Source organism: Typopeltis vanoorti, chromosome 4, assembly GCF_054136105.1.
Source record: "Typopeltis vanoorti isolate ZY-2024b chromosome 4, IOZ_Tvanoo_1.0, whole genome shotgun sequence".
Lineage (NCBI taxonomy): Eukaryota > Metazoa > Arthropoda > Arachnida > Uropygi > Thelyphonidae > Typopeltis > Typopeltis vanoorti.
This window is the reverse complement of record NC_143552.1, coordinates 60,632,202-60,647,590: the sequence shown is the minus strand read 5'-3', so window position 1 is coordinate 60,647,590 and position 15,389 is coordinate 60,632,202. Positions and strand designations below refer to the sequence as shown.

At 36.5% G+C, this 15,389-nt stretch overlaps 1 protein-coding gene across 1 annotated transcript in view; it reads right to left on the bottom strand.

The window, feature by feature from the left end:
* LOC150107354 (armadillo repeat-containing protein 10-like) overlaps nt 1-15,389 on the bottom strand; it is a 92,372-nt gene that overhangs the window by 15,011 nt on the left and 61,972 nt on the right. Inside the window, exon 5 of the mRNA XM_090391809.1 lies at nt 5,084-5,332. Within this exon, the coding sequence (XP_090247935.1) occupies nt 5,084-5,332 (249 nt within the window). The remainder of the gene's footprint in view (nt 1-5,083; nt 5,333-15,389) is intronic.

Here is a 15,389-nt window from a genome sequence, read left to right as displayed (position 1 = left end):
GCAGCTGTAAGCTGTCCTACTTTGACCAAACAGGCAGGACAGCCAATATCAGAATTACAGAACACAAGGACTACATCCGGTTCCACCAATATAGCCACTCTGGTCTTGCAGACCATGCTCTGGATACCCGCCATAGAATATGGTGGAAGAAAGCCACGATCATTCACCGTAGTAAATACAAGTACGAAAGGCTTTTCATGGAATCAGCCTCAGCCCTAAGAAACAATCCAAACCTCAACAAATTTGGCTGCATGAGACTGCCTCAAATTTGGGAAACCTACATCAGAAGACCTCAGCCCAATCGCCCAAGAATACCAACATTGCCTGCTAGGGGACACTAGTAGGACTTTAGGAGAAAGAATAGCTTCCTGCTTCGTCCTCATTTACTGTTTGCTGTGCCTGCATGCATGTGTCTTGCTCACAAGTTCCTGTTGAAAATGGCAATGTGACGTTTCCGAAATATTGGATTTGTATTAAAAAGTTATTTTAATGTATATCCTAGTCTACGTTGTTATTTCCCTAAACTATTTAGTAATAAGAGTAGGATAGCATCACTGATTGGGACATTGGTGAAAAGGGAAGTTATGTCAAAGCTGACTAATAGATCTTGGTCGTTGAGTGTAATATTTTTAATTTTGTTTATGAATTGTTCTGTATTTTTTTATGTAGGAAGGGGAATGACCAACCAATTACTTGAGTGTGGCCGCTAATTTTTTAGCTAAGTAGTAATTTGCACTGTCAATTACTTCCACAATTGGACGTAATGGCATGTCTGTTTTGTGTACTTTTAGCAGGCCATAAATTCTGGGCATGTGGGCATACTGTGGTATTAATTTTTTAATTGTTTCTTCTGGCCATGTGTTAATTGATTTAAGTAGTTCAGTAGTTTTCTTTTTGTCACATTACGTGGGGTTGTAATTTACCATTTGTTAGGTTTTTTTTATGGTCCGATACCAAATGGTTCATTCTTTCAATGTAGGTTGTCCGATTTAAAACAACAGTGGCGTTCCCTTTATCTGCTTTTGTGATAATAATGTCACGGTTATTTTTTAGGGATTTGAGGGCCAGTTTATCTGCTTTGTTTAGGTTGCTGCTTAATTTTTTGGTTGAATTTAGTAAACAGGCAGTTTCCATCCGCATTTTGTCAGCTAAATTGGCGGGGAGGGATCTTAAACCCCTCTCGATATCATATATTATATCTAGTTTATTTACTGAGCTTGGAACAATGGCGTAATTTAAACCTTTCTCCAGTAGCGAGAGTTCACCTTGTGTGAGGTTGTAATCCAATTGGTTGATAACCAGACAGTGGTCCGATGGTGGTTCGTTGCTCCTAACTGCGTTTATGGGTGATTGGCTGCTCCTTCTGTTATGGCATAATTGTCTCGTGCTTTCCTGTAGTTTTAATGCTTGAAACTTTGTTATTAATTGTTCTTTGTTTTTGAGTAATAGATGCTTGCCCGAGTCGTCTGTGATCCTGTCTAGAATATTCCAAATTTCTGCATTAACGTAACTGGATAGCTCAAATTTCAGTTGTAACACTTTGGCTGGGGTAGATGCTAAGTTCTTTCGTGCCTCGTGAATTTGTTCTCTCAACGCTTTTTCTAGACTGGCATAGATACGGAGCGCTTTAGCTGATGTAAATTTCTTCTTTAGTTTAATGCAGTTGGGTATTAAGTTGCTGTCTCTACATCGTTTCAAAAAGTTCAGTCGATTAATTAACATGGAACTACGTATCTTTAGTTTACCTTAGAGGCTGCACTGCTTGTGGGTCACATCTCCATAGATTATGATGACTCTTTCTTTTAAGGTTACACGGTGATCAGCATTCATATTTAACAATTTAGGGACACAAAACACATGTGTTGAAAAGATTATTTTACTGATTAATAATAAAATAATAACTTTACGTTTAGACCCCTGTATTGAGGTCATCTTCAGAAGGATAGATGTGTATAAGAACAAGCTACATGCTGTTGCACTCTATACAAGTAAATTACATCTACGTAGTTAACTAATCTTTTTTCTTAGCCTGCCCTCTAGTGATAAAAAAAAAAAATAAATAAATAAAATAAAACAAACAAAAATTAAAATAAAAACTACAATAAACTATGCTAAAGTCCTCACGTACTAGGATTCTTCTGGAATTATACAGTTTATATTGTTATATTACAATTATCTTCTGGATTAGTACAGTACAAGTTGCTATTGAATGTTCAGGAGGAAAAAAAAAAAAAAAAAAAAAAAAAAACACACTTCAAGTCTTCTTGTACTGAGATTTTTTTCTTCATGGTTGCTATGAAGGTTGTAGATGGGTCCTCTACATTCTTGGAATTGTTAGACCATCATTTTTATTCAGATTCGGATCATGTTTGAGCATGATTCGAATCTGAATAAAAATTTTCACATGCTTCCTTGAATTTCCACTCGAACCAGGTTTTGGTGCAGTGGAGGGACTTGGTACCTTTCCAGTCAATTCTGTGGTATGTTTGGAGTGCATGGTCAGAAAAGCCGGTTTTTCCAAACTGGAGGTATTTTATGTGACGTATATGTAATTTATATATATAAACTATGTAGATGTAATTTACTTGTATAGAGTGCAACAGTTCTTATACACATGTATCCTTCTGAAGATGACCTCAATACAGGGGTCAAAACGTAAAGTTATTTTATTATTAATCAGTAAAATAATCTTTTCAACACGTGTGTTTTGTGTCCCTAAATTCGTAAATATGAATGCCGATCACCGTGTAACCTTAAAAGAAAAAATGTACATAGAATGTTATTTAAAAATACATTGTATATTTATAGAGTCAGAAATCAGTCTAAATGTACAAGCGCTCAAGCAAATTACTAGAATATTACTAGTCTATTAAAATATGACAGCTACTTAAAATAGATCCAGAGTACTCACAAATACATAGGAACAGCATCACCCCTCAATAGGAAAGAGTGTGTGAAATGACTATGATTAATGCAGAGCTAAGGCAGAACAACTTACTCTCTACAATCCCTGCATAAATTAGTTTCAGAGTTTAATTTCTGGCTCAATCTGGTATTTTTTGATATTAATCTCTCTCTCTATTCCATGATATTTGCTAGTGAAATATTAGTTTTTCTCTTTTGCTTTCTATCTTTTATTCTGTAATCAGAATAAGGGATAGAAGAATGATGACCCTATAAGGGAGGAGCCTGATATAGCTGCCATGTTTGCAGTCTCATTTCCCTTAATCCCAATGTGGCTTGGGATCCAATATAGTGAATATCCAAGAAAAGCTTTTTGATCTGATATAACAGAATCTGAGAGAGAGCGTGTGTGTGTGCACCAGATGGTGTATGATGGCCTATACACCATCTGGTGTATTCATTATTATGTTATTATTTTCAACTAAATATCACACTGTCAACCTCAAAAGCAGGAAGCATTACACTGTCCAGAATGTTCATATACCTCTCAAATTTCAATGTACATGGCACCACAAATAGAGGTCTGAGGCTAGACTAGGAAAAATACGACCATATCATCAGATCACATCTCCAAATTTCATAGTTGGGGTTACACACTCTGGTAAAAGACATTCACTAGGCATCCACCCATTGATCTGCTCAATAGAGGGTGTAGCATGATTTGTCACTCCATAACACAGATTTCCAAGCTTCTATCTACTTGTAAACACTCTTTGCATGTACATTGAGGACAACACTGTATGTTGGTTTGGATAATATGGGGGGCTTGCATATTGCAGTCCTACTATGGACTGTTGTGAACCACAGTTCTGTTTGTGTTCTAGTGGATGGCTAGAACTTCAGACTCAATGTGTCGGTTGATGAATGGCGGTTTATACATATTACATTTTGAAGCACCCTATGGTCACATTTAGTGAATGTGGTGGGTCATCCACTGCAGGTGGCACTTGAAGTTGACTACCTGTGCTTCCATCTCAGTATGGTATCATTGTTGACCTGGGATGGTCCAATTTGTCAACAAATGTGCTGAACAGATAGGCTTGCAACATGGCATCCTATCACAACAACACCTCTTTCAAACTCCGTCAGTTCCCTTCTCACAGCCATTTCACCCAGACACAATTGCAATGACTTCAGAGCATCATATTCTTCCAATTTATACTAGCTACAAATACATGACTCATTACATGGCATGACACTTTGCCCATGGGGATATCTGTCGACTTCTTTCCAAGCAGTGTATATTGTACACAAAAGTGTCAATCTGCACAATAATATTGTTTTGATTTTTGTTTCAGTTCAATAATTTTGGTTTCAGTTTACTATTTTGGTTAAGTGCTGTGTTTAACTGTCTCTACAATGTTTATTAATAGTGTTGTGCATTTTTATAGAGTCAGAAATCAGTCTAAATGTATAAGTGCTCAAGCAAATTACTAGAATATTACTAGTCTACTAAAATATGACAGCTGCCTAAAATAGATCCAGAGTACTCACAAATTTCTGGTGTTGTTACACTTTTTGGAAGTCCTTTACGTGAATCATTTCAAGGCTGGTACAGCACGTTTAAAGTTGGCAGCCCACTTCTTAATTGTCGAAAACAAAGGACAAGAGTGCCAATGAACTTTTATGAACGTCAAATGAATTTCTTTTGGCATGAAACCTTCTTTTACAAAGAATTTTATAACCGCACAATACTCGATTTTATCCATTTCAGACAACGCTTTGGCTTCCGACAGCTGTATAAAAAAACTACTTGAATGACTTGCAATTTCACAGGGATGCTTATGACAGATGTACCAACTTAGAAAAAAAAATCTTTCTGATAGTTTTGCCATAATATTGTTCCAGATATTGGTTAATCGTATGCTCACAGTAATAAGCATACTACTGCAGAGATTGAAGATGTGCTATGTTAAATGTATATGACAATTAGAACACTGTACACAACCAAAGATCTGAAGGAACTCATATTATTCAATACTGAAAAACTGTCAGACAATGCAAAAGTGCAATTAAGAGCTGTATTTTCATAATATAAAGAAGAAATGGTAAGAAATAGGAAGTAAATTACAGGCAATAGTTCTAAATTCAATAAATATTTATTAATCAGTCTCCTTACCTTTGTACTGAGAAGATGAGGGATCATATCAATATTGCAAGATAAATTAACTAGAAGTCTTAATGTTTGCATGCAAACTGTTGTACTACCTTCATCCAATAACACCATGAGAGAATTTATATTGTCTATAAGAGCTATATGACTAGTACTATCTAGTGCCATATTAGCTAAAGCTGTAACAGAGAGTGCTCGTAACAGTTCTCCTCCAGGATTAAGACTGGTGTGATGCAAAAGGATAGGAAGAAGAGGCTAAGGAAAAAGAAAACATAAGTAAGACAACAAACAACAAAAATATATGCCACTTAAGATATACATAAAACATACATTCAAATTATTAAAAAATTGCAATATGGTATTTAAAATTATAATTTATGATCTAAGAAACAAAATGTTTAGGGAACAATGTTGATTTTTTTTTCTCTTTTATAAAGATTAATAATATACTCTTTGCACATTCCATAGGTTAGCTGGTAAACAATAAAATAAAAACCATCAACAAAGGAGGAGAGAAAGAGATGTTTTATCTTAGAATGGGTGGCTCATGCAGGCTGATGATAGAAGGGACTGACGTAAGAGACGAGTTATACATTAACTGGACAAGAACTGACGGGCAGTGGTGGGGAGAACAGTACACACAAAAATATGAGGAAGGAAAGATCGGGATTATTTATATGTTAAGGAGTTAATGCAGGAAGTAGGAGTAGATGGTTCATAGTGAAGATTAAATTCTTTTGCTTTGTCTATCATCAGACCAGATAATCAATGGAGGAAGTCACGTGTTCTCTGTAACCTGGTAACCAGAAGTGAGGTGAGAGGAAGCAGACTGAAAAAATATTCAGAAAGTAAGCTACTGATTTTTAATAATATACTCATAAGTGAAACTAAATCAGCTATCAATCCTTAACTAATAATTCCATTATTACCACCTCCTTTGCATTAAAAAAAAACAAAAAAACTGTCATCCACAACTAATTTACAGTATAGAGAATGAATCAGATCAAGTGGGAAGTGATGTGGAAGAGTAAGATAGGGGAGATTGAAGAGGTGGTTATGAACGAGGAAGTGAGCGGCATGAGTATGGAAAATGAGAGAATGGGTGTGCAAGAGGAATAGGGAAATGGGTAGGCAGGTTGGACAGGGGTACACAATATGAGAAAGGTGGATGCTAAAAGAGGATATGAGAGCATTCGTAGACAGAAAAGGAATTGGATAACCTGGGATCAAGAGGAAACAGTTGGAATTAAAGAGAGTTCTAAAATGAATAAGCAGAAAGGGAAATGACTCCAGTTGAGCATGGAGAGATCACATTGAATGAGTGGTATCAGTGTAACTAACTGTAGATCCAGGAATGAGTTGTTGTGTTTGTATACAAATGCTAGAAGTGTAAGAAACAAGGCAGATGAAATGGTTGCACTAATTGAGTCTATTCACCCAAAACTTGTTGGAATAAGTGAGACATGGTTAGATGAGGACGACATCCTGACAGGAATAGAGATGAAAGGGTGATGTGTTTCGTGAAGATAGAAGGGGTAAAAAGGGAGGGGGTGCTATTGATGGAGAAAGAGTTATGTCCATACAAAGTAGAGATGCAAGAGGGAAATAGTGCCAGTGGTTTTGAGGCAGTATGGTGTGAGATAGAATACTTGGTTGAATGTTGTTATAGACCAGGTAATGTGGATGGTAGTGATAATGAAATGTATAATCAAATTAGCCAAGCAAATAAGAATAGAGTGATCATTATGGATGATTTTAATTATGGGAATATAGACCGGAATGATGAGATAGCAACTGGAAGTAAAGAAAATTAGTTTCTTGAGTTTTTGAGGGATAACTACCTAAGACAGTATGTAACAGAGGGCACACGAGGATTGAGAGTCTTGGATTTCGTCATCCCATCAGAGGATGTATTTATAAATGAGGTGTCAAATTACCCACCACCAATTGGTGAGAGTGACCATGAGGTGATTACCTGGGTGGTTGCCAGCAGTGTGAGGACCTCAGAAAGAAAAGGATATATGCGGAACTACAAGGGGGGGGGGGTGATTATGAAGAGCTCAAGAGACAGCTTGTGGGTGTAGCATAGAATGAGAACTTAGCTGAAAAAGAGATCAATGCAGTTTGGGGGGAATTTTTAAGAACTGTCTAGTAGATGCAATGTCTAAATGTATTCCAAGGGTGAGAAGGTTAAATAAGGTAGGTGTGAAATAGATGAATAAAGAGATTAAGCATGCGATAGAGAAAAAGGACATTATGGAGGCAGATTAAGAGAAGAGGAAATAACCAATTCCATGAAGATTACAAAGATCAGGCAAGGCAGGTAACTTGGTTGGTAAGGGTAGCAAAAGTGAGGTATGAACAGCAGTTAACTAATGAAGCCAAAAGAATCCTAAGGAGCTCTTTCGATATGTAGCCAGCAAAAGAAAGAATGATTATGGAAGGATGACAATGATTGGAGAAAATGGTATAAAGACAGCAGTTGCAGAAGATGTGGTGGAGATACTTAATGAGCAGTTCATAAAGGCCTTTCAATCTTGTGAATGTGACTTCATGGAGAGATTGAGAGCAGTTGATGATGGGGAAGAGAGACTGCCTGTAAGTGAGCAGGAGGTGTGTGGGGAGTTGAGCAAACTAGATGTAAATAAGGCTGCGGGACTCGATAATATATCACCACATATTCTGAAGGAATTCATTCATTTCATATGGTGATTCAACAGCCGTTAGCCCCCTATTTTTATCTGGGCTCGGGACCAGCATAGCTGACAATTCAGACCTGGATGAGGGATTGTCTTAAGTATTCCTGACTGTATCCATGTGTGTTCACGGACCAGTTTGCCTGCTTGCAGGATGAAAAACCCCAGATAAACTGGGGGGAAAACCCTGCTGTCCACGCCCAGGACAGGCTAACTTAGCTATGGCTGAGAAAGATCCTTAAGCTCCTCACACCATCGACGGGAATCGAACCTAGGATACTCCTTCCCCAGGCATATGGTTGCGAAGCGCATAGCCACTAGGTTAACCACGCGAACATCTGCAGGAATGTGCCAGGGAGTTGATGCCTGCCTTGACATAATTTTTTAATACAAGTCTTGCACTGGGTCAGGTCTTAAGGAGTGGAAGGAGGGCAAGATTGTGCCACTTCATAAAGGAGGTGATAGAACTCAAGCATCAAACTATAGGCTTATCTGTGAGTGGTGTTGTGGTTAAGTTGTTGAAGAAGCTTGTGAGAACTAGGATTCAGAATTGGGTTGACAATAATGGTATTATCTTTGATGGACAGCATGGATTTGCTAAAGGGAGGTCATGTTTTAGTAATCTACTTAATTATTACAATAAGGTAACTGCTTCCTTGGACAGAGGAGAAGAATACCTAGTAATATACTTAGATTTCACAAAGGCTTTTGATAGATTACCACATGATAAGTTGACAGTCAAACTAGACGGATGGGGTTGAATATTAGATTAGTGCATTGGATTTGAGACTAGTAGCTATCTGTTAGGTATCAACAAGATGTACATGGGGGAGCAATATTCAGGAAAAGGAAAGTCACTAGTGGTGTGCCTCAGGAATCTGTTTAAGGGCCATTACTGTTTATTTTATATATGAATGATATTGGTGAGGATTTGGATGGAGATATTCAGTTGTTTGCAGATGATGCAAAGTTGGGACGAACCATGAAGAGTAGAGAAAATGTTGTGGCCTTACAGAAAGACTTGAATAAACTTGATTGGGCATGGGAATGGGGATGTGAGTTCAATGTTGCAAACTGTAAGATTTTAAAATTTGGGAAACAAAGATGGTATGCAGAATTTATGCTTGGTGAGGATATATTGTCTGAGGTGGAAGAAATAAGAGATCTGGGGGTGATAGTGGATAAGGATTTGAAATTTAGGGGGGGACTCTGCCAAAATTGTGAAGACAACACAAAGGCTTCACTTGGAATGATGTGAGGACATTGACTTGTAGAAGTAGGGAGATTCTTGTTCCATTCTATAACACTTTGATTAGGCCACACATGGACTATTGTTCCAGGATTTGGTCACCTGGTTTTCAGAAAGACGAAGAGATGTTGGAAATGATCCAGAGGCAACTGACTAAGGTAGTTTCTAATATCTGGAATGTCGAATATGAGGAAAGATTGAGAAGATGCAATTTGCAGAGTCTGGTGGACAGGAGGAAGAGGGTAGATATGATAGAGACCTACAAGTTAGTAAGGGGTTGTTATAGGATCAATGCTGGAGAAGTTCTACAGAAAATAGTGGGAGATTGGGGAAGAACCAGAGGTCATCCCTGGAAACTGTATAAAGAGGGTGTAAGCATGGGAGTGAAAAGCAGGTTTTTTTCCCATGCAGAGTTGTAAATGACTGGAATGCCTTGCCTAAGAGTGTGTCTGCAAGGAGTTTGAGTGTGTTTAAAGTACAGTATGATGAGCTGTGTGTGTGTGTGTGTGTGAGAGAGAGAGAGAGATAGAGAGATAAAAGGAACTCCCAGATGAGTCTTTGACTCCATGAGGTCTTGGGGTAATAATAATAGCAGTGGAGATAATGTACACCCTTGTTGCAAACCTGACTAAACATCAACCCATCTTCCTGTACCTTCCTTCAATTCTAACTGCTGACTTACTGCTTAAATAGAGACTATGTATTGCTCGATATAATGTCCCATTTACCCCATATAACTGTAGCATTTTCAAAAACTTTCCTCTTGGCACCTTGTCATATGCCTTTTCCAGATCTACGATAAAACTAAATGTGAGAATTAATTACAGAAGAATTTTCCTACTAAGTGCTACATCTAAGATTTAGGAAAGCATGCATGAAAAGAGAATATAATGGTAAAAAAATCACCCTTTGTGGTGAATGATTAATTAGATATCAAAGGATGAACAAATAGAACATGAAGGGTAATACAGAAGGAACAGTTAAAAAACAAACATGCTGCATGTTTGAAATGTAGCTATTGGAGTAGAATTAAGACACGATCCACAGAAATGCATTCTGCTATTTGTTATAATGACAGTAAATGCTGTCTATCAGTGACCAGCATTAAAATTCACACCAAGAATTCAATTTATAAATCAAGTTATGATTCCTATAATAAATTTAGTTTAATCCTTTATCCAAGAATTAAACTAAATTTATTACAGTCTAACCAAGTGAAAAATAAACTTTCAAGTTGTGATCCCCTTCTCTTTTACATACAGTCAACCCTCGCTACGGCAAGTTCATAAGTGAAGTGTAGTGCTATATAGTGGATAGTTTGCTACAGTGAATTTTGTTTAGCATAGCATTATATCTGTGGAACTTTCATTGGGAATTTTCAGTAGTTTGTTACGGTGAACAAGTCTGTCATAGTGGTGTTTGCTATGCTGAGAGTCTACTGTATTAAGCTGGGCACTGCAGAGATGTAAACATTCTAAATCCTCCCTCTATAAACAAGTCCAATTAGCTGAGTGTTTAATATAACTACTCATCAGGGAATAAGTAGTGAATTTAAAATCCCTCAATGAGCACAGATGTTTTATGAATATTTTTATAGTGATAGATGAATTTCATCACCCAGTGTGAGATCACCATCCTGCTTACTGGATGGCTTAAGTGACCTGAAAAAAATTCCACATTTGTTCTGTAGAGCAGAGTGATTTCAAGATTTTCCATAATGGTTTTACATGATACTGCTAATACTAATGTATTATACACTACAAGCCTTTCACAGTTACGATTCACAACAAAAAATAAAATTCTGCTCCTTCCTACTCCTACACAGGTGATCACTATATAGATGACTTCACTTCTCTTGTATATGACTATTCAGTAAAACCAGAAATCAAATGAAAATCAAATATGTTGCAAGTAATGCAGCTAACTCGTGATAGGGTAATAATTTTCAGTGATGACAAAAAAAAAAAAAAAAAAAACTCTTTGTGAAAGATATCTAATAAATAACCTCCCATTTTTGAAATGCTAATATTCTTAAACAAAAAGATATGTAACTGATCTTTCACTGGTTTTAAAACAAAATTATTATTATTTCTATTAAAGGTTAATAATAGCTAAAGAATTAAACATAGAAGAATGAGCAAAAACTGCATCAAGATACAAAGTATATGGCAATCAGTTAAGCACAGAATGATAGAAAGCTACACCTGGCTGAAATGCAAGTTCATGATGAAGATCATTAAATAGTGCTCTATAAAATTAATGACAAAAGGTTGTGTTAAGAATTAAAAATTGAGGGGAAATATTAACATTGTGTTTTCAGAAAACAATGTATCAAAACAATCTATATGAGAAGTATTCATCAAGGGTTGATGAACATTGCTTATATAGTGAACCAAAGAAATTTACAATTCAAAGCCACAGCCCATTTATGAATTTGAAAACAAACTCTATGATATTCTTGAACCACATACTTGTATTGTTAAAGAAGCTTAGATATACAGAAGAATATGTCGATTTTTCAATTCTGTTATAAATACATGACAATAAACAGTCTTCAATTCAGTGAAAAAGAATGCTATATTTACATAACCGAAAAAAAAAAAAAAAAAGTCATAAGAAATAGGTTCACCCTGAAAAAAGTTATGCTGACAACTGCATTAAAATAAATTCATAAAGGTGGACTTTTGTGTAGGATCAATACTCATTACATCACATATTTAGAGTATTAATATAACATAGAATTAATAAAATTATATTTGATATTAGCATGGTAACACTAATTCATAATAAAAGTTATTTCAAAATGCATTACAGAGATAATATAGTATTAGTACCTCATTCATTATTACTTCCAAACCTCCACAGAGTCCAAAAACTCATCACAGGAGGTTGAACATTCACAGACCATAATAACTAAAATATTTTGCCGTGAACACATTCAATGTTGGCATGCTCACTACCCGCTCTGGCAATGCATTGACCACTCGTTCACTACCTGTCAAGCAAAAATTTTCCGTTCATCTCTTTACTCACATGACTCCTGAAACAGTCTTAGTTATTTGCCTCTGCAGATTCTTCATTGTTTCCTTATCACTAACATAGCCAGGTGACCAGATCTATACACAGAAATCTAAATGTGGCCTAATTAGTGCCTTGTATACAGTGGAACTATCACCTCCTTATCCATAAATTAATTAATACATATATCAATTTGCAAAATGTAATATTCCATCTTAGACAGAATTAAAAATTTATAATTTAATCATCAGTTAATAACTTTCCTTAAAGAAACATAGGATGAAGACAATTATAAGACCACCCGCTCGCCCATACACACACACACACACACACACACACAGAAATTTTAAAATTTTACAAATTCAATTTAATTGTAAAACTTTTAGATAAACACAGCTCACACAAACTAATTAAACCATATTATATGGGAGAAGCTCTTTCCCTACTTGCTGATACCTCACCAATCCTTGAATGCTGGTTGAGATTTTTTATTTATTTTTCTTTCTCATCCGTCAGATGATAGGATGATCTTATGAAGAAATTTTTGCCACCTGGCTCTATCTCTAGCCATTTCTGTGAGGATTTTTTATTCATTCATTATTATTTTATTTCTGCCTACTTATTTATCCAACTGAAGTACAAATGATTCAAGCATCTGGCACAGATGATAATTTACATATATTTTTGGATTCCTAATATGTATAAGAGATAAGTAATCAAAAAATTCTCAGATTTTTTAAGGTCTTTTGAGCATGCAGTGAGCCCAGTGTTTATGCCATTGTTGAAAACATTTGCAGAACAAGTGTGAAAAATGGCGCTGTCAACAATCAGCATGAGTTTCAGATTGGAATGGATGTTTCTCTGATTTTCTTTAGGATATGGAGTTAAAGGATGTGCTTTCTGGAGGCAAATTTTAACAACTATAGAGGTTTCCTCTAGAACTTGATGCATATATTGCTCTTCGAAATCATATCTGATGGAAAAGATATCACAAAGGACACAACATACAATTCCACTTCACAAGATATTATTTCTTGATAACACAAGCTATATCGATAAAACAAACAGTGAATGAACTAACTTGTTTTTACTGCCAAAGTAACTAAGCTGCAAAGCCAGTTTATTATGTCTGTTAATTACATGTTCTTCTGACAACATGACTTTTACCAGATGAAAATTCAAATTTTTGGCAAGGAAAATCCCACTAGCTCTGAATGAGATGGGCTTGAATGAACTAGCAGATACTTACAGCTAAAGAAGGAGCTTCTACATAAAACATACTTGTATCTACAGATAGTCTTCTACGTGTTATTCCCACTTCCTATGCAGGGTCTGCGTGTTACTTAGATGCGACTTCTTGTTAGTACTACTCCCAACTGACCCGTCGCCTGGTCTGCCGCTGAGGGGGGGGGGTATATTTTTGGCTGTAGAGACGTATGTTCACGGGGCTGGTTTGCCTGTATGCAGGATGAAAAACGCCAGATAAACTGGAGGGAAAAACCCTATTGACCGCGCCCAAGACCGGCTAACTTGGCTATGCCTGAGGAAGATCCTCAAATTCCTCACGTCTACAACAGGAATCGAACCTGGGACACTCCTTCCCTAGGCATATGGTTGCGAAGTGCAAAGCCACTAGGCTAACTGCGCGGGCTTGTATCTACAGATAGTACAATTTATAAACATGAGAAAAAAAAAAAAAATAAGGATTCAAATTATTTATGACACCAAAATTCTTCTACAATCATATAATGTACAGAAGATATGATAGTAAGGAAGATCTACAACATTTAAAAGCACTACGATATCAGCACAAAGAAGGTCCTATGTGTTACCTGATGTATGTGTGTGTGTGCAGAGGGAGGGGGGGGGGGAATTGGGAAGAGCACCACATGTTCCTAAAGTAAAACTTCATGAGAACAGTCAATATCTACAAAAGGCTTATAACTTTTAACAAGGTTTTATATTGTTTACATAATCTGCAAGAAAGGATCAGGATATAGTTTGAACACATGCTCAGTTTGTCAGTTAATATCATGTGAAGAAAAACTCTCAAGAACATCACAATATATAATACAAAAGAATCGTCATCATCATCACAAACCATGGGCTCACTGCCTATTGGTGTCCGATGCCCCCCCACCTCACTATCTTCTTCCACCTTTCTTTTTTCCAGTGCACAGTGTCCCAGTTTCTGTACACCCATTCCACACCAGTCCTTTATGTCATCTATCCATTCTCTGTATGGTCTACCTCTTCTGTTTACACCATCCATAATACCAAACATGAATGTCTTTATCTTCCAGTCCTCACTCATTCTGCAGATGTGTCCAAATAATTGCAGCATCCATTAGATTAGATTATCTTCTGATAGAGATCTTCATTTGTGATTTTCTGTACCCATCTTATTCTTAGAATCTTCCTGCAACAAGTTCTTTCAAAATTGCCAAAATTATTTTTTTTTGATTCCTTATTTATTACCCACATTTCAGATCCATACAGTACACTGCTAAAGATGCATGTTTCCAGTACTCTTAGTTTAACACAAAGGAATACTAGCATATTATTATCATTATTATCTGAGACCTCCAGGGAGTCAAGGACTCATTGAGGGAGGATATAAATCACCCAAACCAGCCTTCCCTTAAATTCATTCACACTAGATGCACTTATTACCCCTAAAAGCAAACTATTCCACTCACTCACTGCTCTCTAGGAGAAAAACCTAGCTCTTATCCCTTTCTTGATTGTGAACAAATTTAATTTCCATGGATGTCCCCGTGTTCTCTCTGCACCTTCCATATAACGAAAAAGTTCATCAGAAGCTAACCCTATTCAAAAGTTTATAGACCTCTATCATATCACCCCTCTTTCTCCTGTTTACCAGAGTCTGTAATCTACATACTCACAATCAGTCCTCATAATCTAAATCCCATAATTCGATATAATCTGTGTAACTCTTCTTTGCACCCTTTCCACAGCTTCTTTATCCCCTTGGAACCTGGGAGACCAAATCTGCACACAGTACTCTAGGTATGGTCTTATCAAAGCCTTATAAAGAGGCAAAATGACTTCCTTAGCTTTACATATCAAGGTTCTTCAACAATGCAATTATCCTCTGAATTATATTTGCAACTTTTGCTGTGTGATCTTTGAACTTCAAATCCGTATCTACCAATATGCCAAGATCCTTTGCCTCCTCAGTTTCTTGTAGCATAACCCCACTAATATACGAGAGTGGTCTTAAAAGTTCTCGGCCTTGACCATAGATGGCAACACTATAGGCAAGATTTATTTATTTATTTATTTATTTAAGTTGGTACAAGTTGGTACTTGGAATTTCACATGGTTG